The 27,812-nt window shown below is 45.6% G+C and overlaps 1 protein-coding gene across 7 annotated transcripts in view; it reads right to left on the reverse strand.

Moving 5' to 3' along the window:
• Positions 1–27,812, reverse strand: part of RFFL (ring finger and FYVE like domain containing E3 ubiquitin protein ligase) — a 367,730-nt gene that overhangs the window by 12,575 nt on the left and 327,343 nt on the right. For all 7 annotated transcript variants that reach the window (XM_086954726.1, XM_086954722.1, XM_086954727.1 and 4 more), the window contains one exon: positions 14,272–14,482. In XM_086954726.1, the coding sequence (XP_086810852.1) occupies positions 14,272–14,482 (211 nt within the window). The remainder of the gene's footprint in view (positions 1–14,271; positions 14,483–27,812) is intronic.

Below are 27,812 nucleotides of genomic sequence, written 5' to 3' on the forward strand. Positions count from 1 at the left end.
TGTCCGTGCTAAGCTACGGGAGACCGGGACTGCGAGGCCCACCAGGCAGTGCGCTCTGACATCTCGCACACCTGCCGCCTCTTCCTGGGTCTCCTCCCCTTCAGCCCTTTGCTCAGTACTTTAGGCGAACCCAGTGCGCGTTAGCGGGACGCGTGTGCGGGACGCAGCTCGGGACGAAGCCCGGACAAAGGGCGGGCCCTCTGAGGCCCTCGTAGGCCAGAGAGGCTGGGCTGGGCCCACCCATTTACATCTGTAGCCCAGTGGTCCGTGCTACAGGCAGGTGAATGGCTATTCTGGCTGAAGAGGAAACCCCTGGGAAAAGAGGAAGACTACGCAATGGGTCTCTGGACAATTACTTTCCTAAGGTTCTGTGTGAGGGTGACAAGGACTCTATTTTGGCTGAGCGAAGGGCTGAGCGGGGATGTTCAGTCGAGAGTATGAAAAATAGATCCCTTACTGACAGTACTCCTCTTGCTTTGGCCCGGGAGGGAGGTTTACTAGACACGAGTGGGGAAAATGCTAGCCAAGAAGGTGTCCCTCTTCTGTTGCGTGATTGTACACCTACACCCTGCTTGCCCTCAGACCATATTGTAATTGTTTCCCCTACTCCTAGTCCCGGCCGTATCACTGTTACAGCGAAGCCGAGGAAGCCGAAACCCAAGCAATTAGTTGTTGCCCAGATTCACCGCCCACCACCTAGTAAAAAAAGGAGGAAATCAAGGGCGGCCCTAGGTAAAGCTAAAATCCCGCACTCTGACTTTGGTAAAGGGTTAAAAACTCCCATTTCAAATGAGAGTGTTCTAGTAGAGGGGCCAGATTTTCCATCAGCTGAGGCACCACCGCCAAAAACCAAATCACCTGAAATAGTCACACAGGTTGTGGATTCTGATAGTAATGTTGGGGTCGTAGCATCAGATATTCCATCTCCCCCCACATTAATAGGGAACTTGGAATTTTTATTGAGATCTCTCCTCTTACCTATTAATGAGACCATTAAAAAAGTTGAAATTAGACTGACAATCCTGGAGACTGCTATAAACAGCATGGTTACTTTAACCAAAGCCCAGGGGAGCGGGGTGGTGCATCCCATACCTACAGTTAGGCTACCCACTAACAATGTTGCTAATACCCCAATCGCCCCACCCCAGCCGACTAAACAGAAGTCACAGCCCCAGGGTAGTGCTGAGCCCGGCTCTCAAAATCCACCCCCTCCTAAACACAAATACTCCAGTAACTGAAACGGGTGGTGACCCCAAAAGGCCAGTGTTGAAGGCCCCCACAAGTAACAAACGGGACAAACACGGGGAAGGTAGATATATTAGAGACCCAAGAAAAAAGGGTCCGCAAGTGGAAATTCCCCCAGAAGCATTGCCCTTTGTGGTAGTTTTGACCGGGGTTCCACCGTTAGCAGGAAACAAGAAGGAGGGATATGCTGAATTAAAAAATAAAATCATTCACTGGTTGAGGACATATAGGCCCATAGCACATAATATAGATGGGGATATAGTGCATGTCAGGCGGATCAACTGGCTGGGTAGCAGACGCAAAGATATTGAAGGGGACATAGTGGTGGTTAACTTCAGAGACCCTCGGGCAGTAGACTACATCTTAAACTGGCCAACTGGAAGTGGGGGCACTCGTATCATCCCTCGGGCCCTAACTTATTTCTATCCCAGGTCAGAGGCCTTTCCTCCTAAATACCAAAACAAGTTCCACTGTTATAGACCAATCCCTCCTTTACCATATAGCAACACTTATTCTCAGCATGGGCAGTACCCTGCCCAGGCTGCTGACCACTTTGCCTGGATTACAGTGCCCCAGAGACACACAATGAACCACGACACTAGGATGGAACATCTAAGACCCTTTACTCCTCTGGATACTTATAATAGGTTTTCACAGCTCTCCGGGATGGAAGACTGCGATTGAAGTTCACAGTCTAAGGGGGAGAGATGTGGTCAGTTAGGTGTGGAGGCTCCGCGGTCAGGTGGCCGAAAAGATATATGGCAGGAGGGATCCCCTGTAGTTCAAAATGCCGCTACCACCAGCACTATTGGGGCTCCATTGGTAGCTGCGAGTACGGTCAGCGCGGTTGGCTGTACTGTACACCCCAAATCTCCTATTCGGGCAGTGGGTAGCTGCACGACCAAGGTGGGTAATGATGGGGGGAGTAAGGGGGTCCATACCAAAGTACCCAAGGGTCGACGGGTAATAAACCTGTTATCTTGGAATGTAGCGGGGTTAAAAAGGAAGCTGGACATCCTGGAATGGCATACATTCATCGAGAAGTTCGATGTTTGTCTGTTTCAGGAAACCTGGAGCCTGCTACCCATAAACAAACCGGGTTATACCACCTATTTTTCTCCAGCAGTAAGCAGAGGGAAGGGCAGACCGGCGGGAGGCCTCACGGTCTGGATAAAAATTGATTTAGACTGGGATGTGACCCACCACGACTCTGAGTGTAGTGATATACTTCATCTCTCCTCTAGGGGTCACATTGAGGGATGTAGGCTTGAACTATTCAATGTGTATGCCCGAGGGGCACCAGGGGATACCACCTCATCAACCATATCATCTCTAGATTCAGCCTTAGCTAACTGCCCTCCTGCAGCTAAAATCATTGTGGGGGGGGGATTTCAATTGTACGTTTAAACCCCTCCTCAGAGACGACCCCTTGGGTATTGAAGAAGACTCGAAATGGTCCATCCCAACCCTGTCTTTGCCCCCTATTAGAAAATGGTCTGCTAGGGCAATCCAAATCAATGCACTAACCAGGGATCATAAGCTAAGAGCTCTTAACGGTAGGACTACGTCCGACCGGGCAGGTGCATTGACCTTTAATAGGCTCATAGGGCCGTCCCGAATCGACTACATCCTAATGGATGTTAGTTTGTGGACTGACCTAATTGACATGGAGGTGTTACCAAGTCAGGATAGCGACCATAATCCTTTGTGTAGCAAGTTTAAGTGGGGTAATTTTAAAGATAGGAGGGTGAGTGCCCCCATAAAGATAACTAAAGAGATTATTCCATATAACAATAATCGTAGATTGAAATGGGATAAGGCAAACTTGAAGGAGGACGAACTAGGGACCATTAAATCCCTTGTGGTGGGCCTGTACTCGGATCTGGAGGTTTGGATCGTGAAAACGGGATTAGCATGAACCCTCCCACTTCCCTTGACACAGTCTATAAAGCCACAATTGAGCAAGTAAGTCACTTCTTTATCTCCAAAGGGAAAAGCCATAGGAAGAACACCACACCCCCCATCTCAAGTAAACCTTGGTATTCGGACCAGTGCAAGGGTAAAAGGAAAAATCTGACAGAAGCCCTACTTTCAAGGGATCCTTTACTAGTTAGAGCGGCTAGGAAGGATTATTTGAAAGTATTAGCGCTGGCTAAACGCGAATGGGAGGAACAGCATTGGAAAGACCTAACAAATGCCGTGAGCAAGAGGAACCCGCATCTTTTTTGGGACTTAATCAATAGAGCTAGACAAGGGAGATCGCAACCATTAGCAGCTCACATAACTAGCCAGCAATGGTTTAATCACTTTTCAGCCTTATATGGCGGAAATGAGGACATAAATAGCCTCGGGGTAGCCAGCTGTGGTGATGGGGATCCTACAGGGGAGGACGAGCTCCCATTTACGGCCTCTGAAGTTGCAGTGGCTATTAGACATCTAACCCCCAAGAAGGCGGCCGGTCCGGATGGGATCCCTGGGGACCTCTTGATTGCGGAACCTTTGGCCTGGGCCAACCTAATCGCCACAATAATGAATCTGATTGTAAGGGGACACCCTGTGCCTGACTCTTGGAAGGGGGCCGAGGTGGTAACAGTGTTTAAGAAGGGGGCAAGAGATGACCCTGCCAATTACAGACCTATCAGTTTGATAGATGTAATCCAGAAAGTGGTTGACAGGGTCATTATCTCAAGGGTTGGCGATTGGATGGAGGAGGCTAGCATCCTCTCCCACTTCCAAGCTGGATTCCGAAGAAAGGTAGGCACGATGGACCAGGTCTTTCGCTTTTTTGTTATCTATTGGAAGACAGTTATCATCAAAAAGGGCAGTCTATATACGGCCTTCATAGATCTTAAAACAGCTTTTGACCTGGTCCCTCGGGTTAAATTGTTGGGAGATCCTGGGAGGGATGGGCTTCCCCGGTAGACTCTTGAGTTTAATTGTAAAGCTCCACGAGGGGAACTATGCGAGGATCAGATGGGGTACCCGGGACAGTTAACGGATAGGGTCCCTGTGAGGAGTGGAGTACGCCAGGGCTGTGTCATGGCCCCGACCGACTCTTTTCTCCTTGTTTGTGAATGGAGTGGTGGACCACCTGAGAGGGGAAGAGTCGGATGCCCCATCCCTGGCGGGGGAAAGAATCCCCACCCTACTCTTCGCCGACGACACTTTATTGATCTCCAAATCCCCAGTTGGTCTGCAAAAACTCTTGAATCGATTTAGCTCCTTTTGCACAAACAGAGGCTTAACCATCAACACCTCGAAAACCAAGCTGATGGCCTTCTCATCTTCCAAAAGATTTAAAAATAACTTTTCGCTCAATGGGGCCCCCCTGGAGATGGTCGACTCATTCGACTATCTAGGGGTGCGGATAAACAGTCGAATGACCTGGAAGGACCATCTGGCCAAAATGTTACTCGGTCACAAAAGAGTATCTGGGGTGACTCTGAGGGAGCTTCGTGAGTCAACCAGTAAACCTGTCTCCCCGGCCATGGCCATTTATGAGGGCCAGATACTCCCGGCGGCATTATATGGCTCTGAGCTCTGGGGGTTCGAAAATGTTTCGGAACTTTCCATAGCAGAAAATAAGTTCTTGAGGGAGGTGGTGGCTCTTCCCGCCTCTACTCCGCTGATCCCCCTGCGACTAGACTTGGGTAGACGAGCCCTTAAGGACCTAGTGAGGCTGCGCCCATTGCTCTTCTGTGTCCGCTTAAGAAGGACTGAAGAGCTTGTTAAATATGCTGAAGGGTTGGATGACCTATTACTGCTTGACACTGGCAATACGATTGGATGGCTGAACAATGTGAGAGACCTGGTTTTCAAACTAGGACTGAGAGATGCATGGGAGTCACAAATGCCGCCGCCCAAGCTAGTGATCAAGAAGCTATACTGGGATTGGGTACAGGGCGAGGCATTACGTGGAACGGTTGGGGGTTCACTCACTGAACGGTTTTTAGAATTCAAATGGGTGAGAAAGCTGGAACCCTTTCTTGATCTGATAACCAAACCCTTAGACAGAGCGCTATATTTAAAACTAAGGTACGGGACCCTCCCGGTTCATGAATTTACCACGAGGTGATCCAATTCTGGTGCCCCCTTGCGTTCGTGCCCTGGCAGCGCAGCACCTAAGGAGTCTGTGGCTCACCTATTTTTTGCCTGTCCCGTCTACAAAGTGGCCCGGAAGATCTGGCTGAAACCTGTATGTAGGGAGTTGGGGTTGAGGTGTCATAGTCTGGCCTTACGTGTACTCTCTACCGATTCATCATCCACTGTCATGATATGCGGGGTGGCAAAATTTTTGAGGAGTGCATGGCTGACGCGCTCACGGTTACTGAAGTTGTATTCTAGGTTACCAATTGATTGACTGCATGTAACTGAAGGCTCCTTTACTTAACCTAGTGACTGTTGAGTATGCTTCATCTCAGGTTTATATTAATAATGCTGCTATATTTTATCACTGTTTTTTAGCGGGGGAATTGTATATTTATTGTGTATATGTATTCTTTTATGGTGATCAAATTTTACCGAATAAAGATCTTCAAACAACAACATATTTGGGGCATCCCATCTGGCGGAATATGTTTTTAAAGGGAGAATACCCAATTGCAGAAGTAGAATACAGTGCCTTAGTCTGTGCTCTAACTGGAGCTGTAGATAGTGTTTGGGGTTTTTATATACTATATTTTCTGAAAATGTTTTGTAACGCTTTAATTGGATACAATATTCTTTGTCCATTTCAAAGCTTATTCTCGGCATCATACAAATACACAACCTTCAGTTAATCTAACATTTTTCCAAATAAATAAAATATAAATGTAGTATAGCCATTATACAAATGTGCGTAAAAGATCCTGATATGGGGATTCCCGACTCTAAAGTGCATTGGTGATCTAGCAGCATGACATAACAGTTCCTACCCCTAAGTATTCCATATAGTCCGATATCATTAGGGCTCCTGACCATAAACTGCATTAGTGGTCTAATAGCAGGACATAGCAGTCCTAAACTCAAAGTAAATTAATGGTGTCACAGCAACCTATAGTTACTTTAGTGGCCTCTTAAAATCAATGCATACGACCACCCTCTCATTAAATAGCCTTAAACCTGGTTATTTTATCTAAAAATTGTCCTAATCTGAAACACAGATTTATATTTTTACATTTAATAACCATACTACGTAATGGAGCAAGGAACCTAATCCCCAGAGCTTTAAAAACCAGAAGTCACATATTCCTCCTATCTTGTAAAAAGGCTGTTAAAGACCCAGTAAGTGATTAAGTGACCAGTAAGTGATTAAGTGACCACTGTATAAAATGGCGGTTTTTAATGTATTCTGTTGAATAAATGTATGCATTTTTTAGGATAATTCAGACTATGGATTGTGGCACCTGTCCTAATCTGAGCTTCATCATCCATCGCCTAGTCACCCTTGCCTTTATGTCTGTTAGATATTGCTGCATTTTACCTATATCTACAGAGTTCAACATGTGTGCAAGATGGGGACGTTGACTGCAGTCCATTTGATCATGTAAAGTAGCTGACTCTTTAACCAGGCATTTAATTATCTTCTTCCTATCAGCTCTTAGACAAAAATCTTGATCTAAACACCTCTTTAAATCCATATCCATGGCGCAGTAAGACTTCAGTATGTATCTAACCATGCCATTTTATGCTTCTGTAATACTGTCTCAATAATTTAGGAGTCGCCGAAAATATTTGTATTTTCCATTTATAAGACCCAACTCTTGGCGTAATGTTAAGTTGACGGACCCCCTTGGTTGACCTAACCACAGCTTTCAAATATTCATTTCAAGGACTTCCAAACTTTGGATATCCTTCGCTACCAAAACTCCTGACCCATAAAGAAATTCAGTAGTAATTTTCAGGCTGTACGTCCCTCTCAACACCTCCACCAAGTTCTGATCAAATTCCTTATCCATTCTACCCAGTGCACCTGCCACTGCTTTAATCCTCTGTTCTTGCAATCGGAGATAGTTTTGGAAACTGGGATTCCTGCTATAAATCATCCCCAAATACTTCTAATCTGGGACAAACTCGACCTGTTGCCAAATTAGCCACATTTTACACTTGTATGTTTTGGGCCATTTCAGCAGAAAAGACATGGCTTTTGTTTTTAACACATTAATTATCAGGTCATTCTCAGCACAATAGTCTGCAAAAGCCTCCAACAGCCAATGCATACCAACTATAGTTTTCATGCGTTTATCCTTTTCAGTCCACTTTATTCGCTGCACGGCTTTTCGATGTAATTTTCTCGCTTACTTGACTGGTACATCTCTCTTAAATGGGCCAAGTTTTGGGGACTTCCTTATGCTCGTATTTAAAATAGCTTTATCTTTGCCATTGCACGATTTCCTATTTGATAATATTTTACAGGCTTGCACCACATCAGAAAAAAATCTTATATGTTTTTATCAGATTGCCATTGTCTTGAATTATCTCCTTATGGGTATACAACTCATATTCGACCAGTATACCAGATATACACATTTTATTTTCGGATATCATCTTTGGTGACCACATAATCCTGCTATGATTCTTAATTTGAATCCATTTGCTATTAACCCATGTATACCTATTACTCAGATCATAGTGGATATTTAGCTGAAAGATATAATCGTGCAATCAATTAAAGAGGTTCTTCTGCCATTGTCAAATGTACTTTTTGTGGGGCAATTACTAATCAACCTCCCGTTTATGACTGTCAAATTAAGTCTGGCTAAGGCATGCCCTATTTTCTTTCCTCTGAGATAACTCTTCACTTGACCCAGATCTTGTCCAGGGACACTCAAGGCCCTCTCACATTCAAACTTCTCCCTATTAGTATTATTAGGCCTGGGCAGTGAACTTCGCTCAGTTCGCGGATTTTTCTGCACTACTTCCTCCGCGGAGCTCGCGGACTGCAGAAAGCTCCGCTTCGCGAAGTGCAGTGGAGTTTTTCCCCCGATCGGAAACGGTAAGTTCGCAAGCTGCCGCTCGGGTAGAATTTCTTTTGTAGTTTTTGTAACTTCACGGATTCCGCGTAGCAAAACTCTGCGAACTACGTCAATGGCATAAGTATTATATGAAGGAGGAAGTTTTATATTAGAACCTCCTAATAATATCGAAGCAGCTGGATATCTATACTTAATTTCCTCGACTAAAAGCATCAACCCAGTTAATTGTTGACATTGCTTTTTATTTGCTGGCAAGTATACATTCACAATAAATAACATTGTCATATAGAAGACCTTGAACCTCTCAAATCTGGTCTTACTATCAGGCACTGCTATTTTAAGAAAGTCAGAAAATTCCTTAAAAATTCTGAAGCTTTTTACATCCTTCTGCACAGCAACTAATGTTAAAAGTCCCCCGTAGGCCGACCCAAAAAAACCCTTAATTGCTTTTTTATAGTATACTGTATAGTCATGAAAAAGTGGCTCATCTGTCACCTAGGTTTCCTGGCAAGCAACTACTGTGCACCTGTTTTATTTTAACTTACTTTTAACATGCTTCTAATTTCTTGTACTTCCTGCTACATTCCCCAACAAAATACCTAAAGTGGAGTGATCAGGACAAAAATACTTTACGCCTAATAACCTAGAATTATTTGATTCAGCCATACAATTCCATACTGGTGTATTGAATGTCACATAAAGTGTATCCTGGGTTTCTGTGACTATCTTGCGCCCTGCATCTGATGTAGTTATTTTTAGTTTTTCGAAACCTAACTCTTACTGGGTACAAATGCTCTCACTTCCTGAGGGTGTTGCAGTAGGATGTCATCCTCATCTACCTCTCTATTGCCTAATAACACCCCCCCCCCCTTTACTTCATACATGTCAAAACCAGAGTGTATTTTAGCATCCATGGCTTTTAAAACCACATCAAAACAACCCTTGAAAGAAAATTAACTATGGCATATGCCCATCCAACACTGCCAAGATTGTCATGTGGTAGCGATACTAATGATATGTATTTTGTCAAAATGTTTGATAGTGAGGGAATTGACTTAAAAATCGTCAAGATTTTGGACCTGTCCATAAAGGGATTAGGGGCCCGATCAGCGAATATATCTACTATTCTTAAAGACAGTGACTCGTCCTCCCTTCAATGAGGCCTGGGGTCTTCGTTCAAGCTTAAATGTGTAGTAGAGCGATGAAACCTTGTAGTGCCCCTGGCCTTCCTAAAAACCTATAACCTTCTTTATGGAAAAACTCTTTCATGATAATGTTTGGTTCACAGTTGGTTGTATACAGTTGTCTCTCCACTATTAGCCCCCACTGATTTTCCCGGAATTTACATTGCCTTCTCTATAATCTGAAGGTTTCCTTGTGGTCCCATATTGGATGCCAAGTTAAAGAGCTTATTAGTATCAGTATCTCCCTCAACTTAGCCTGTTCTAAACAGATTTCTAGTTGTTGGGAAGCTGCAACCACTGATTCGGTGGTGTCAAGTTGTTGATTTCCTTGTGGCATCATACTCCGACTCAATATTAGAACAGCCCTCCCACCTACAACAGACTCATCCAAGCAGGCTCCTAGTTGTTGACAATCCTCAGCCACTAATTAATTTATGTCCTGGAGAGCATGAAAGCACCCTTTCACTTTTTGGGATATTCTCTTCTTTTAGAATAGATTTTTCCCTAGATTTATTGATTTGAAAAATTGGGAAGACTTATGCGGCAGCTGTCTTTCCCTTTGTTTCTAATGTTATTCTTCCTATTGCTTCTACTTTAGCACTCATACTGTTTTTTAAACAGTCTCCAATCCTCCCTGCTTTATTTTGGGATGAATTAACTTGCCACTGTTTCCCTCTATAGTGGGTATTAGATCGGTTTGAGTAGATATATTGTTCTTCACCTCTGCACAGCATCTGTAACCCCTAGAGTTTGTGTACTGCTGTTTGCTTTTGACACCTTTCCTACTGCTCTGGCTCCTTTGTCAGACATGTTGGATTTGGCTTCAGTTAGACATTTCAAGATGGCTGAGGTGACTTCAATGTTATGGTCTGAATCTTCTACCACTATATTAAGAAAATTTAAAATAGATTGTAGAATATGTCAATGAAGACCTAATAGATGGATTGTTATCTGTTCCGCTACCATCTTTGCCTATTTGGATAGTGGGTTTGCTTTCTCCCACCCAATACTACTATGTAAACTGCTATTAGTAATTGATGTGTCAGCGTTGTAAGGGAGAGAACATCTTCTCTTTTTTATATCAAGATCATATTTCATATAATCATGACTGAGTTAAGGGACCCATCATAATCCTACTTGATGTTTTATTTGATTATAATACTTCAAGTTGACCAGACAGCATTGAACAGAGTGGAATGTCCCTAAGATTCCGATCCCCTTGTAAATTTCAGGAATACATTTTTCGCTTACTGTATTAAACTCCAGTTTCTGTTGCTCCAAGCATTTACAATCAAGGTTCAAGTGTGTCCATTGTGCTGGAGTACCTGCATTTTGATACCGACTATGGTGTCCTAACATAGCTGTTGATTTGACTGGTTCATCTAATACAGTTCATGAAGTGAGCAGTACCTGTTGGGTTCTCTTTACCCCCACAAAGCTCTTGCTTGTCCTAACCAACGTTTAGGTACATCACGCATTTTGGACCCAGAGGAACCTTAATACGCTCCCTTGCAAGGGACACTATTATCAATAGCCCTTGCTCTGCTTTCTCCTCCGGTAATTATCACAAGTTCTTTTGGGTCCCTGATGGATCTCTGCGTGCATTCGAAATTCAGACTTTTGGGGGAATATAGAGTGGTCAGTTATATGGACAACATCAGTTAGCCCTCAACTACTACATTTCACATTTCCATTGCTCCCATGAAAATCAATGCTCACTTTTTGTACTTCATTCACTTCCAAGACATCGAGGGCCACTGAAGAACAATTTTTACAAATCCCAAAACCTTTGTTATTTTTCTTCTCATTGTCATTTTGCTCTGAGCACACTTCATAATCAGTATTGGTCCCGTTCCTGGCTGCCACTGTCATCCCGGGCCGAAAGGCTCAGCGGGGCTCTTTATTGCTAGGAAATAGTCCATTATTGAACCATTGCTAGGACTCTGGCCCCCAGCCCTCATCCATCTTCTTTGTTTAACAATAATGGACTCAAACACTCGGTTGATTTACTTTTAGCTTCAAATGTGCCCTCCATGTATGCCTATTATTGGCGGCAACTCGGGCCCAGTAGGGCTTACATTACTAGAGGGACCCAGTGTATCGCAAAAGACCCTCCTTTGACATCAAGGTTTCCTGTGGACGATCAGCGATTTCTTAAGTTGTATAGGTATGATTGTTTCCAATGTATTAGTAACAAATTAGATTTTGCTTTTAGGCAGTAATGTGTTTACTTTTGCTCTTTGCTGTACCAGTCTGTAATTTGATTTGATTTATTGATTTATATAGTGCAACATATGCCCGAAGGAGAATACTCTAAGACCGTCTCGACCTTTCCCTGGGGCATTGTCCATCTTATCACCTGGGACGCTTTTTGTCTCGGCATGATTATCATCCATAGACTCCCTTATTAATTAATTTAAAGGGTGTTTTCCCCATCATCCTAGCTAGCCCTCCTCAGCATCCTGCAGACCGAGTGTAGACTATTTAGTATGAAATATGAAGATAAGTAATGCCTCTAGACCGGCCTAGTGCCACCAGGCTCCCCGAGATCTCAATGCCAAGATAATTCACAGCAGCCACTTTTTGAACCCCCGGACTGCGAGCTCTCTGCCCTCCCCAGCCACTAGACTCGCCCGACTCCTCAAGCTGTGTGTGTGTGTGGGGGGCATGGAGCAGGTTCGTCATGGTGCTCTCCAGCCCAGGGTTAACCAGGTTCAACATACTGCTCAGCTGCTTATTGATCACAGACCTGGCATGAAAACACCTACAGTCTGATTCACAAAGGTAAACTGAGACAAAAGTCTAACTTTACAACTTTCTTTCGGTATTCACAAAGGACATTTACGAGTAGTAAAGTTAGACTTTTGTCACGGTTCAACATAAGTTTAGGTCTTAAGTTTAACTGAGACCAAAACTGAGACAAATGTCTAACTTTACTACTCGGAAATGCCCTTTGCGAATCCCTAGAGTTGTCAAGTTAAACTTTTGTCTCAGTTTACTTTTGTGAATCGGGCCCCTACTGTATCAGGAGCACCAAGACTCTGCGGCACCACTTCTTGGTGGATTTTCTATTTAACAATTCTTAAGAGCTGTAGAGTGAGCTGTAGAGTGAGCTCTACCGTTCTTGTGCACTGTCTTATCTGCTGCAGAAATCGCAGATTCCAGTCTACTTCTGATTTTCCCAGTGTTCTCCAGCAACTGCGTGCACTGCCAGCACAGTGGCTGCCCCAGGGAAGCAGGGCCTTGACAACGCCTACATAATATTTCAGCGCACCAAGCAAACTCCATACAATTCGGGCAACACCGACCTCAATGACACCCGTTACTCGGGCTGCAGCTTGCCACCTCTACAACCGCTTCATACCTTGCTGTGGGAGGAATCCATCTCTGGCCGCTACAGGCTTAAAATGTGCGCAGAGCAGGCAGGGAGAAAAAGCAGGGAGGGGAGTCAGGGGGAAGAGCAGTGTGGGGAAGTAAAGCGGCTACAAGTAGCACCAGCTATTAGCTCAGCCTGGGCAGTAAATTCCGTTCCACTCGCGGAATTGGTTTAATTTAGCGTTCCGCGGAGAACACGGAATTGCCAAAAATTCTGCGATCCACGGTTTCCCGGAATTTTTTACTTGTTCGCGCTTTCAAAATGCATGTTTGTGAGATATTTCTCCCCGAAAACGCAAACAGCATTCGCGAACAGGAAAAAAGCATTGCGAACGGGCGGAACAAGCAATTCCGTTTGTTCGCGGAACTTTTGCGTGCTTGCGGAGATTTTTTCTGTTTTGCGGAGCTTTACGTAGCACGTCTAGACAAATTCTGCCCACCCCTAGTATTAGCTGATCACTTCCGCACCAGGTGTCGCTCGACCCAACACGGCAAGAACTTAGTGCAATGCTCGCTCCGGCACCTCTCCTGGTCGGATCTGCACGAATCTCTGTCACTGGCCTGTCAGTCCGCTGGCCTCCCCACTAGCCCAGCATGAGCCGGCCCGCTGCCTCTCTTCTGCCTTAGCCCTGCCTTCACGTCCACATCAACCTGCTTAGTGCTTTTATGCACATTGGAAACAAACACTGTTGATCTCCCAACTTCTCGTAGGAAGACCTCCAGCCCAGGATATGAATCTGGAGTCAGACGATATTCCCTTTAATTAGTTCTAGGCTTTCACGTTTCATCTGAGAATAATCAAACTATATTAATTGTAACAATGGTCTTTTTGGGGGGTTTCTCATTGCCAGTAGGGTTCAAATAGGGACTTTTTTCCGATAATGAGGTGACGTGGATACAGAACGTGTTTTACTAGTCTGGATCCTTTTGGTGCAAGGTGACTAGGAGTTTCATATTCGCCAGGACATTCTTATGTTTTCACCATCTGGTTGGCAAATTTCAGTAAATTTAGCGTGTCCCGACTTTCAATGTGAATCGACTAAACACAAACCGATTCAAGTTTTCATGTGTTCCAGTGCAGAAGTAGTTGACACAACCCAGCATGTAGAAAATGCATTACCAATGGTGATACTGTGTGTAACACATGGAGTGCGTTTACTTTAGTGGTCCCCTGAATGTGTATCTATGTAGGTAAGGGCTGTCAATTGTCATCTGTGCCCCTTGGCAGATACAAAATTGTAGTCCTATTTCTATGTTTGTGGAATGTACTCATTTTTGGTTTTCAAAATCTCATTATACTATTCTGGGCTCAGAAAACATTCTAAAGGATTGTACTCTAGAGAAAACAGTGGCGGAGAGGCAACATACACGCTCTATTACAAGGGCTAAACGGTGTATTACATCTAGTAATGCAAACACAATCATCCAAGATGGCTTGATGGTCAAAATGAAACAGGAAAGATGTGTGGAATTGTAGGGGCCTAGACTTGACCACCCACCGCATGCTGCCTTACCCTGCTGGCGTATGTCCTGCTGTTCGTTGTAAAGCCGAGTAACCCGCTCCATCAGCTCCCACTTCTCGCAGCAACCTTTGTAATTGACAAAGTTGCGCGCCAAGATCTCCTTCAACTGGCGCACGGTCAAGGCTTCGATATCCTCAGCGCTCGAGAGGTCTGAAAGCGAGCATCTCCGTCCTGGTACCAGAATCTCCTCCGAATCTGTGGACTGAAAGAGAATCGCCTAAGTTTTAATTGAAGACAATCTGACATAGGAAGGCCACAGGTACACATTTCAATGGGCAGCAATACCAGCATGGACCAAAAGCCCTTAGAATTACCAGCCACCTTCATTCGATTTATTTTTTCACTGTTCATAATTTAATATGCATTGTACTGGTAAGCTCTCCTGCATTCATAGAGCAGAACCTTGGTGTGTCTTGCTCACAGACAAAGAAAACAGTGTTTTTAGACTACTGTGATTTTTACGCTGAGAGCTGATTTTACAAGCTGTCTTAATTTTTCCTTTGTCAGTGGTATCATGGACCTGCCAAATATCAGTGTGGGAAAAGCATTCTTCCCAAGGTCGAAGAACATATTTCCATGCACACCAATATTTGACGATCTTTAACAATTCTTCATAGCATCATGACATGCACACCATTGTGTCCACATTGTAGAGCAAAACCTACATTTCCTTCTCTTCAAATGTTATAAGCACAATTATATAAATCCAGGGTTTGCAGTAAACCTTTAGATATCACTTCAAGGCGCTGAACACTAGCATTCAATCCGTTTTTAAGCACACATTGTTTTAGGCAAGTACCAATACACAGTTTTTAGAAAGATGACCCAATTTGATCGAGCTGAGAGGTCAATGTTAGAGCTCCGTTCTCCTACATATATTGTCGATAGGCACAGTTTTTGTCCTGCTTGAGAATTGTATAGCACACGCATGTGGAGGCAATCTGAGTAAGCTATGTTCTGCATACTGGCATGCATTAATATTGACTGACATTTATTCGAGCTGTTCAGTAAATATATTCACAACAGCTTAATGCATTGAGTCAGTTCGTTAGTCAGCATGCGCAGGACACAATGGGCATTGCCAGTAATTGGTATGTACTCCTTTATCGTGTAATCTTGTTTTTATTAAGGTATTTGTCTTTGTCGAGCCACAATATGACTCTACACCTCAGTGCTTCAAAAACATTATGCAGGCATCTTCTTATTATAGTGACTTCATTAATTCTATTTCTTAGCTTCCTTAAGAAAACAATATAACATTAAAGGAAGATGCAATACTAATTTACACCACTCAGGGACATCAAAGAGGTATGAACTAAAATTCAGAGTAGTGAAGCACACATTCATGCAATGAAGGCAGACACACCCTTGGTAGCAGCACACAATGGGGAATACGGGGCTGAAGAGATATCAAACAATAGGGCGGTTTGGGGTTATTACACCCAATGACAGAAAAGTTTCCGAAGAGTGCAACTAAGTAGTTTAAGTTTTTGTTTGCTTTTTTCTTTTTGTTGTTAATCAAAATAAAAATGTCAACAGAAATGCAGTGCAGCTTGAAGTTTGAGCATGATACAGTGTTAATTTTAGGTCAAAATAAATAAGACAGAGGTCTATAAGGCAGTCATGTATTACAACAATCCTGATTGACAATGTGGAGGAAATCGCATGTATACAAACACTATGGTGTCGGCGTCTGCCCAGTGGAACCGGCTGTTCCCCTGTTTGTGACACATATGTGTCGCTGTTCGTGTTGTAATAGGCCGTGCTGCGTAGCCATGTCTTCAATGTGGGTGCGTGTTTGCTGCCCTAATTAAGGGCTACTTCTCTTTTGGCAAGGAGGTGCGCAATGGCGACAAACTGATGCCTGGATTTGGGAAGGTCATGTGTGTACCCCATAAGTGCAAGCAATGGTGTGGGTGCAAGCTCCATCTGATCATGTGGGAGATTTCCCCAAAGACTACCCTCCAATATCTTGCCATTTTATCACATGTCCATGTAATGTGTGCAAAGTCTGCTTCTGGGGAGCAGCACCTAGGGCAGGAGTGTGGACGGGATGGGTCTACATGGTGTAGTGTGTTTGGCGTCATGTAGGCCCTCCAATGGAATTTAAAATGCAGCAGCTTGTGCCAGTGATTAGGGGGAAACTCTGCGGATTTGCGTGCAGCAGCGACTCCACTGTGAGTCGGAGATCGGATGGTCCAGGTCTCGCTCCCATGCCACCTGCACCCCAGTGTCCCGGCTGGCTAGCATAGACACAGCAGACCTGTATAGTCTGGACATAAGGTGAATCCCACTTGTGTCTTTGATGATGCATGTCAGCAGGAGGAATTTGGGAGCTTCAAGCGGGTAACTTAAAATGTTGGCCCTCAAAGCCCTTTTGCTGTACGAAATGATCCATTACTGTGGCCTCACGAAAACAGGGGTCTTCTGTACGCGAGAAGATATGGCCACTGAGGAACAGGTCTTGCAGGCTACTCCGTCTTCTTTTTCTCTTGTGCATTTATCTTTCTGGGGGTGTGGTCGCCTCATATGGCAGGGAGGAGTTGGCCTAACGGCTAGGGCTGTCGCCCTAGAAACTGGGGATTAGGGTTAAGCATGGGCGGAAAATCCGTTCCGCTCGCGGATTTTGCGGATTTTCGGGAAATCCGCAATCCGCGAGATTTGCGGATTTCCCGCAAAATCCGCAAATTCGCACGCAGCGGATTTTTTTGGCGGCGCGCGGCGTTGGTGATACAATTTTTGCGGCGCGCGGCGTTTATCATCGTTTGCCGAGTTGTTTTTTTCGATAGTTTGCGAGTGCTGCGCCATTTTGGATCTTGCTGTGTGATCCCGCGGGAATTGGCGAGCGCGATTACGTCATCGCGGCTTGCCAGTGATACTTTGTGAACGCGAGTACGGCGAGATCACGTCTCGCGGTACTTCGCAATTGCGAGATTTGAGATGCGGCGCGCGAAAATATAAATTTGCAATTCTGCACAAGAAATCCACCAGCAAGCAGCATAAACCTTCTAGAAATGATGATTTTTATGTGAATAACTCCTTAGTTTGACATTTGCCTGCACTTTTTTAGCGAGGAGTCCATTTTGGGGAGGGGGGCAGGGGGGTGGGAGGAAGGAAGTGCCCCATAGTCTTCAACTTCCTGTTCCTGTTCAGCAGGCTCCTCCCAGTGCTTTGTCCATCTCCTGGTCACTTTTCATTTGGATGTGGACCTGGAAGGATTACTTTTTGTGGATGCTGCTGGATCTTTGGATTTGAGGCCTTTTTGACTTTCTTTGGATCACTGTTGGATTAGAAATTTTACAAGTAAGTTTGTTTGGGGCATTACAGTTGCTGCAACTAAAATTTTGGGATTTTCGATTTTTGGGCTGTTTTGGGGCCTTTTGCCCAGGGGTACTCAGTGGTGGGTGGACTGATTCTTTCTGTGGGTTGTCTTGAACTTAAACATCATGGAGGCCATAGATGAATTGGGATTGTGCTGATTTTTCTGTGTTTTTCGATTTTTTTTTTTTGTAAAATTTTGTGTTTTTCGATTTTTGACCTGTTGTTGGGGCCTTGACCAGGGGTAGTGAGTGGTGCATGGGCCTAGTCTTTCTGTGGGCTGTCTTGAATTTAAACATCATGGAGGCCATGGATGGAATGGGATTGTGCTGATTTTGCAGTGTTTTTCGATTTTTGGGGGTGTTCATGGGGAGGGACATGCCATGTGGCTGGTGGCCATTTTGAGTGCAGCTACAGGCACTGGCCATGTGCTGGCAGGCAAGTGGCCATTTTGAATGCAGGCTTTGTTGTTAGGCCTCCAACCATTTTGCCTACTTTTCAACCTTTATTTATGCCCAGGGGTAGTGAGTCTTGCATGGGCCTAGTATTTCTGTGGGTTGTCTTGAATTTAAACATCATGGAGGCCATGGATTGAATGGGATTGTGCTGATTTTGCAGTGTTTTTCGATTTTTGGGTGTGTTCATGGGGAGGGACATGCCATGTGGCTGGTGGCCATTTTGAGTGCAGCTACAGGCACTGGCCATGTGCTGGCAGGCAAGTGGCCATTTTGAATGCAGGCTTTGTTGTTAGGCCTCCAACCATTTTGCCTACTTTTCAACCTTTATTTATGCCCAGGGGTAGTGAGTCTTGCATGGGCCTAGTATTTCTGTGGGTTGTCTTGAATTTAAACATCATGGAGGCCATGGATTGAATGGGATTGTGCTGATTTTGCAGTGTTTTTCGATTTTTGGGCCTGTACTTGTGGCCTTTTCACCAGGGGTATTTGAGTCTAGCATGGGCCTAGTCTTTCTGTGGGCTGTCTTGAATTTAAACATCATGGAGGCCATGGATGGAATGGGATTGTGCTGATTTTGCAGTGTTTTTCGATTTTTGGGCCTGTACTTGTGGCCTTTTCACCAGGGGTATTTGAGTCTAGCATGGGCCTAGTCTTTCTGTGGGCTGTCTTGAATTTAAACATCATGGAGGCCATGGATGGAATGGGATTGTGCTGATTTTGCAGTGTTTTTCGATTTTTGGGGGTGTTCATGGGGAGGGACATGCCATGTGGCTGGTGGCCATTTTGAGTGCAGCTACAGGCACTGGCCAAGTGCTGGCAGGCAAGTGGCCATTTTGAATGCAGGCTTTGTTGTTAGGCCTCCAACCATTTTGCCTACTTTTCAACCTTTATTTATGCCCAGGGGTAGTGAGTCTTGCATGGGCCTAGTATTTCTGTGGGTTGTCTTGAATTTAAACATCATGGAGGCCATGGATTGAATGGGATTGTGCTGATTTTGCAGTGTTTTTCGATTTTTGGGTGTGTTCATGGGGAGGGACATGCCATGTGGCTGGTGGCCATTTTGAGTGCAGCTACAGGCACTGGCCATGTGCTGGCAGGCAAGTGGCCATTTTGAATGCAGGCTTTGTTGTTAGGCCTCCAACCATTTTGCCTACTTTTCAACCTTTATTTATGCCCAGGGGTAGTGAGTCTTGCATGGGCCTAGTATTTCTGTGGGTTGTCTTGAATTTAAACATCATGGAGGCCATGGATTGAATGGGATTGTGCTGATTTTGCAGTGTTTTTCGATTTTTGGGCCTGTACTTGTGGCCTTTTCACCAGGGGTATTTGAGTCTAGCATGGGCCTAGTCTTTCTGTGGGCTGTCTTGAATTTAAACATCATGGAGGCCATGGATGGAATGGGATTGTGCTGATTTTGCAGTGTTTTTCGATTTTTGGCCCTGTACTTGTGGCCTTTTCACCAGGGGTATTTGAGTCTAGCATGGGCCTAGTCTTTCTGTGGGCTGTCTTGAATTTAAACATCATGGAGGCCATGGATGGAATGGGATTGTGCTGATTTTCCAGTGTTTTTCGATTTTTGGGCCTGTACTTGTGGCCTTTTCACCAGGGGTATTTGAGTCTAGCATGGGCCTAGTCTTTCTGTGGGCTGTCTTGAATTTAAACATCATGGAGGCCATGGATGGAATGGGATTGTGCTGATTTTGCAGTGTTTTTCGATTTTTGGGGGTGTTCATGGGGAGGGACATGCCATGTGGCTGATGGCCATTTTGAGTGCAGCTACAGGCACTGGCCATGTGCTGGCAGGCAAGTGGCCATTTTGAATGCAGGCTTTGTTGTTAGGCCTCCAACCATTTTGCCTACTTTTCAACCTTTATTTATGCCCAGGGGTAGTGAGTCTTGCATGGGCCTAGTATTTCTGTGGGTTGTCTTGAATTTAAACATCATGGAGGCCATGGATTGAATGGGATTGTGCTGATTTTGCAGTGTTTTTCGATTTTTGGGCCTGTACTTGTGGCCTTTTCACCAGGGGTATTTGAGTCTAGCATGGGCCTAGTCTTTCTGTGGGCTGTCTTGAATTTAAACATCATGGAGGCCATGGATGGAATGGGATTGTGCTGATTTTGCAGTGTTTTTCGATTTTTGGGGGTGTTCATGGGGAGGGACATGCCATGTGGCTGGTGGCCATTTTGAGTGCAGCTACAGGCACTGGCCATGTGCTGGCAGGCAAGTGGCCATTTTAAATGCAGGCTTTGTTGTTAGGCCTCCAACCATTTTGCCTACTTTTCAACCTTTATTTATGCCCAGGGGTAGTGAGTCTTGCATGGGCCTAGTCTTTCTGTGGGTTGTCTTGAATTTAAACATTATGGAGGGCATGGATGGATTGGGATTGTGTTGATTTTGCAGTGTTTTTCGATTTTTTTGTGCTCTATAACTGAACTGATGTTCCTCTGTCTTCCATTTTTTTTAGGTGCACAAGACTCAAGAGAACCACCAGTGCCTGGAAGAAGTCCTGCAGCGGTGTGTGTGTGCAGCATAACGTCACGCGACGTCACGTCTGGCCTCAGACAACTCTACAATTCGTGCAACTGCGGCCTGCTGTCTGACCTGCTCTGAAGAAGATGGCCCCGCCCCCAAAGAAAGTTCTCCGTAGCTCCTCTAGCAAGAAAGTTGCTAGTAAGGAGCAGAAGAAGCAAGTTACCAAGGAGGCTGGTGTGCCACCCGCCACTTTTTTTGGGAGCAAAAAAAAAAGTACGCCTGCAGCAGCAGGATCTGCTGGGGACCAAGCTGGGAGCAGCACCCCTGCTCCATTGGGTTCAGTGCCTCCACCACCACGCCAACTTAAGTCAAAGCCCTTGAGTGCTTCAGAGGCAGTCAGTGTACTTCTCCAATCACCATCGACCAGTGATGTTGGCTCATCGCAAGAAAGTAGCAGCAATGTCCCTGAATCAACACAGGTTGTTGTAACTCATCTGACAAGTGTTGAACAACCACAGCCGCAAAAACAACACCATGTGCAAGTACACGCCCAAGTACATGTGGAAGGAGAGGCAGCAAAAGGAGATGCGCAAGCAAAGGTGCATGGAGGTTCACAAGTGCCCACAATAGTTGTTCCTCCCGAAGTAGGGGCACATTTGGAAATCGACAATGAAGCCGAGGTATCATTGGAAGCCACTCCTCCTGATGATCATTCATTGTCTTCCACATCCCTAGCAAGGAAAAGATCAAGGGGGGTGTCTACATCTTCTTCAAGCCCACCTCGTTCTGGTGCAAGTGATCTGTCTTGGGAACCACAACTGCGGTCTGACAGTGAGGCAGAGGCACACCATGATCTGACACCGGTACCTAAGCGTAAAAGGAAGGTCGTCCAAAAACTCAAACCTATGGAGTGTGATGAGGCTCAACAAGAAGTGACAGATACTGCTGGTGATGAAGCCTCTCACGATGACGACGAGCCAGTCATCACAAAGGTCACTGCAGCCCCACCGGGCATGCAGCAAAGAGACATTTTGACCCTATCCCGAGAAGCTGCTGAGCGTGATGATGATGTCGGCGAGGAGGCAATGGAAATGGAATCATTAGATTTGGAGTTAAGTAGTACACCAAAACCTACCGCTTCCATATTTCTTCCTCGCAAGAAGGTACCCACCTCGTCCTCGACCTCAATTCGTGGTGGTGAAAGTGCAAAACGTACTGAAGTTCGGCAATCCACATCCTCCACTTCATCTGCCATTAGCAACAGGACCACCACCACCAGTATCGCCGCCTCCTCTGCCCCCCGAAGACATTTCAAGTCTCCAGTTTGGGACTTCTTTAGTGTTTGCCCAAAAAATGAAAACATAGCCATTTGTAGCATTTGTAAGCTTCGAGTTAGTCGTGGTAAGTTGGGTTCCAACTATGGTACCGGAGGCCAGAGAGGTCATCTTAGGAGAACGCACGATGTCCAATGGTTTGCGCACCTACACACGATCAAGGAAGCCGCAATTGCACGCAATGAAAACGTTGTTTTTTCATCTGGTGATGACGAGGAGGTAGAAGACGATTCAAACACTTCACTTAAACCCAGTTCCCCTGTCAGCAGCACACCCCATGGGAGCCACACTAAGAGTGTGGGAGAGAGTGAGACATCAATGCGGAAAAGTTCATCAGCGAGCGTAACTGGGTCGAAGAGATCATCATCATCCCGTAAATCCTTGGTCCAGGGCAACATTAAAAAGATGTTGTTTACAGAAGCGCAATATGAACGCAACCACCCAATGACCCGTCTGTATAACACTAAGCTGGCTAAAATGCTAGCTCTGGACCTTCTCCCTTTTTCTTTTGTAGAAGGGGTTGGTTTTCTAGAATTAGTGACAGCGCTCTGCCCTAAATGGAAGGTTCCTAGCCGGTTCTATTTTGCACGAGTTGCGGTTCCAGCACTACATGAAGATGTTCTGAAGGTGATTGGGGCAGCTTTGCAGAAGAGTGCTGTTCACACTATACATCTGACAACAGACATGTGGACCAGTGGCGCAGGCGCTGATTACATGTGCATCACTGCACACTGGGTCTCTTTTTCAGGGGCTAAAGCAAAGCTAAACTCAGGTGTTGACACTAACATTGTTTTTAAAGGTGCTCGGAAACATGCAACACTAGCCATGTTTGGTTTGGAGAAACGTCACACAGCAGAAAACATTTTGGATGTCTTTAACACAAAGGTCCTTAACTGTCTGTCCCCACTAAAACGCAAGGTTGGTTATGTTTCCACGGACAATGGCTCCAATATAGTTAAGGCCATGAGGGACGGTTACTATTTCAGAGTGCCGTGTTTGGCGCACTGTATAAACCTGGTTGTCCAAAAATTCTTGGGTAATAAACGCAGTGCAGCGTACAGTGTATTGGAGAACTGCCGAAAAATTTGCAAGCATTTCAGGCATTCTTTTAAGGCCCGGAAGCAGCTGAGGAGCATGCTATATCAATGTCAAATGCCAGTGAAAGCACTCATCCAGGAGGTGGTAACACGTTGGAACTCAACCTTCTACATGCTTGAGCGTCTGTATGAGCAGTATACGCAACTCGATCAATATTTCTTGAAAGAGGGTATAGAGGAGCTGAGGATGGGTGGGCCGCAATGGAACATAGTTGAAAGCCTAACACGCATGCTTCGTCCTTTTGAGGTCTTCACGCGTGCAGTCAGCAAGGAGGACTCTAATTTGGGAAAAGCTATCCCATTGTTGTACATGCTGGAGGACCAACTGAAGGAGGTGTGTTCTGTGTTTGGAAAAGATGACAAAAAGAAAGACTCTTTGCTTCTGGCTGAGCAATTATTAGAGCTCCTACAAGGTGATGAACGTCTTAAAAAGATCCACTCAGAACAGCATTACATTTGTGCTACTATTCTGGATCCACGCTACAAAAAGGCGCTGGCAGGCAGAGCATTCTTTCCTTTTGGTGATGAAGATGTTACAAAGTACAAACGTTGGCTAGCCTTGTCAGCCAAGAAGTTTGAAACAGAACGGCTGGAAATTGAAGGAAATGGCAGTACATCAGCAGGCCATCCCCAGTCAAAACAATCCACTTCTGCACCTGTGGCTGTGGCACAAGTGACCTCTCAGCCGTTAAAGACACCGGCAACCGGATCATCTGCACGAAAGACAACAGAAACATTGGAGGCTGAAGAGGATTGGCTAGCTCTGCGTGGGTTTGGTTCTCAAAAGGTCAGAGGCACAGCAAGAGCTACGCAAAGTGGAGGAACCTTGGAGGAGGACCTTGAGTCGATGGTGAAGGACTATCTGAATGACTCCACAGAGGTCTATGTTAATTCTGACCCATTGGCGTATTGGCATGGGAAAAAAGAATTGTGGCCACAGCTCACCAACCTGGCTTTAAACTACTTGTCTTGCCCACTCGCAAGTGTGTCTTCTGAACGGGTTTTCAGTGCGGCTGGTGGGATTGTAACTCCCAAACGGAGCCGCCTCTCGCCCAAAAATGTGGAGAGGTTAACAATGATCAAGATGAATCAGCACCTCATACCACCAGATATAAGAGTACGAGAGAGCGTGCCGGATGAAGAGGAGGTGGCCAGCAACATAGATGAGGGAATTTCTACTCTGTCAGGTGGCACTGACCTCACCCTGGCTGAATTCGCAGAGTATGATGACGAAGCCTTATTCTTATTCCTGGACCGTGATACCGACTTCGAGCCCTGAAAATGAGACAACGAATCAATAACTTTCTTTTTCATCCTTATTCACTTTTATTCCTGTGTGTCTGTCTTTCTTTGTTGTGCACAGTTAATATAATTCAAACTTTAATCAGATAATCACAAAAACAAGCCCATCAGCAGAACTGTCTTCACTTGTTTGCTAATTTATTTGAAGGTGCCGCAGTCTGCATTCCTCAGGTTCACAAGTTCAGAAGAACATGCTCCTCTATCCTCCAGACTCCTATTTCCATCAAAGCAGAGGGCTGGTTTACGCCCAATGAAGAAAGACTCAGCACTTGTGGGGGTGTTGTTCTACCTCTTTGCAGGTGAGTTGACGGGTCTGGGGCCATTGCTGGGAAGCACTAAAAGTGGTTTGGACCAAATCCGAGGCGGAAAATTTTTTGTGTTTTTGATGACTTGCTTGCCTTTGAGGTGCTCTTAGGGGGGGTTCCGTCTGTTTGTGGGTGAGTTTCGTGGTCTGAGAGCATTGCTGGGACACTCTAATCTTGATTGCATTTGCTTTTCAGGAAATCCGTCGTGCCAACCCCGACTTATGGCCTAGCTACGCAGCGCGTTTGGACCGAAGGCCCAGAAATATTGCAAGTATGAGATTTTGCTTTTGACCTGTTTGGGGGTGTTACGCTTCTTGGCGGGTGGGTTGCCGGGTCTTGGGGCATTCCTGGGAAGGTCTAATACCGGGTAGAAGTGGTTGGGACAAAATCCAGGCCGATTTTTTTTTTGGCTATTTCTGACATTTTGCTCTATGTAGCGTTTTCGGGGGCCTGTTTGGGGGGCTTCCTGGTGTTTGCGGGTGAGTTTCGTGGTCTGAGAGCATTGCTGGGACACTCTAATCTTGATTGCATTTGCTTTTCAGGAAATCCGTCGTGCCAACCCCGACTTATGGCCTAGCTACGCAGCGCGTTTGGACCGAAGGCCCAGAAATATTGCAAGTATGAGATTTTGCTTTTGACCTGTTTGGGGGTGTTACGCTTCTTGGCGGGTGGGTTGCCGGGTCTTGGGGCATTCCTGGGAAGGTCTAATACCGGGTAGAAGTGGTTGGGACAAAATCCAGGCCGATTTTTTTTTTGGCTATTTCTGACATTTTGCTCTATGTAGCGTTTTCGGGGGCCTGTTTGGGGGGCTTCCTGGTGTTTGCGGGTGAGTTTCGTGGTCTGAGAGCATTGCTGGGACACTCTAATCTTGATTGCATTTGCTTTTCAGGAAATCCGTCGTGCCAACCCCGACTTATGGCCTAGCTACGCAGCGCGTTTGGACCGAAGGCCCAGAAATATTGCAAGTATGAGATTTTGCTTTTGACCTGTTTGGGGGTGTTACGCTTCTTGGCGGGTGGGTTGCCGGGTCTTGGGGCATTCCTGGGAAGGTCTAATACCGGGTAGAAGTGGTTGGGACAAAATCCAGGCCGATTTTTTTTTTGGCTATTTCTGACATTTTGCTCTATGTAGCGTTTTCGGGGGCCTGTTTGGGGGGCTTCCTGGTGTTTGCGGGTGAGTTTCGTGGTCTGAGAGCATTGCTGGGACACTCTAATCTTGATTGCATTTGCTTTTCAGGAAATCCGTCGTGCCAACCCCGACTTATGGCCTAGCTATGCAGCGCGTTTGGACCGAAGGCCCAGAAATATTGCAAGTATGAGATTTTGCTTTTGACCTGTTTGGGGGTGTTACGCTTCTTGGCGGGTGGGTTGCCGGGTCTTGGGGCATTCCTGGGAAGGTCTAATACCGGGTAGAAGTGGTTGGGACAAAATCCAGGCCGATTTTTTTTTTGGCTATTTCTGACATTTTGCTCTATGTAGCGTTTTCGGGGGCCTGTTTGGGGGGCTTCCTGGTGTTTGCGGGTGAGTTTCGTGGTCTGAGAGCATTACTGGGACACTCTAATCTTGATTGCATTTGCTTTTCAGGAAATCCGTCGTGCCAACCCCGACTTATGGCCTAGCTACGCAGCGCGTTTGGACCGAAGGCCCAGAAATATTGCAAGTATGAGATTTTGCTTTTGACCTGTTTGGGGGTGTTACGCTTCTTGGCGGGTGGGTTGCCGGGTCTTGGGGCATTCCTGGGAAGGTCTAATACCGGGTAGAAGTGGTTGGGACAAAATCCAGGCCGATTTTTTTTTTGGCTATTTCTGACATTTTGCTCTATGTAGCGTTTTCGGGGGCCTGTTTGGGGGGCTTCCTGGTGTTTGCGGGTGAGTTTCGTGGTCTGAGAGCATTGCTGGGACACTCTAATCTTGATTGCATTTGCTTTTCAGGAAATCCGTCGTGCCAACCCCGACTTATGGCCTAGCTACGCAGCGCGTTTGGACCGAAGGCCCAGAAATATTGCAAGTATGAGATTTTGCTTTTGGCCTGTTTGGGGGTGTTACGCTTCTTGGCGGGTGGGTTGCCGGGTCTTGGGGCATTCCTGGGAAGGTCTAATACCGGGTAGAAGTGGTTGGGACAAAATCCAGGCCGATTTTTTTTTTGGCTATTTCTGACATTTTGCTCTATGTAGCGTTTTCGGGGGCCTGTTTGGGGGGCTTCCTGGTGTTTGCGGGTGAGTTTCGTGGTCTGGGAGCACTGCTGGGACACTCTAATCTTGATTGCATTTGCTTTTCAGGAAATCCGTCGTGCCAACCCCGACTTATGGCCTAGCTACGCAGCGCGTTTGGACCGAAGGCCCAGAAATATTGCAAGTATGAGATTTTGCTTTTGGCCTGTTTGGGGGTGTTACGCTTCTTGGCGGGTGGGTTGCCGGGTCTTGGGGCATTCCTGGGAAGGTCTAATACCGGGTAGAAGTGGTTGGGACAAAATCCGCGCGGAAAAGCCTTTAGTTTTGGCACTTTTTGTAACTTAGGGTTCGTTAGGGTTAGCCCTAGCAGCAGGATTGCATGTGTTTCGGGGTGTTCTAGATTTTTCAAACTGAGTTCTGGGGTCTTAGAGCACTCGTGAGAATGTGTAATTTTGGTTGCAAGTCATTTGAAGAAAATCCATGGTGGGAAAGGGGGGATTTGGCATAGTTAAAGAAAGCCTTTGCCACTATTCTTAACTTAGGGTTCGTTAGGGTTAGCAGTATTTCTATTGCATGTGTTTGAGTGGGGGGGATTTCGAGTCTTGGAGCGATGCTGGCTATGGCTACTTTTGCTTGGTTGCTTGCAAGTGGTTTGAATGCAATCCACGGTGGGTAATGGGTAAATAGGGTACTTCGGCCTACTTTTACTTTCAAAGTAAGTTTTGTCACCAGTTTTCTGCTAGGCCTCGTTTTTTGAGATTTGATTGGGGGTCTTCTACATTTTTGCGACTGGCTTTAGTAAGGGTCTGGGTGGGAGCACTGCTAGGAAGATCTAATTTTGTTCTAAAACACAGTTTACAGTACACCTAGCTTGAGGGGCAAGATCCGCTACATTAATTTGCCCATACTTATTTATCCTTCAAAAGGTGACTCAGAGTACGCACTTTCAAAAACATTGTACTGTCTACTAGGAAAAACAAATTGTGACTTTTTGCACTCCACAGCCTACATACCTTATATTTATTTATCAGTGGTGTTGTAATATTATATCACTTCCTGTTTTTCGTTGAATAA

Source organism: Lissotriton vulgaris, chromosome 2_1 (genome assembly GCF_964263255.1).
Source record: "Lissotriton vulgaris chromosome 2_1, aLisVul1.2, whole genome shotgun sequence".
NCBI classification, from domain to species: domain Eukaryota; kingdom Metazoa; phylum Chordata; class Amphibia; order Caudata; family Salamandridae; genus Lissotriton; species Lissotriton vulgaris.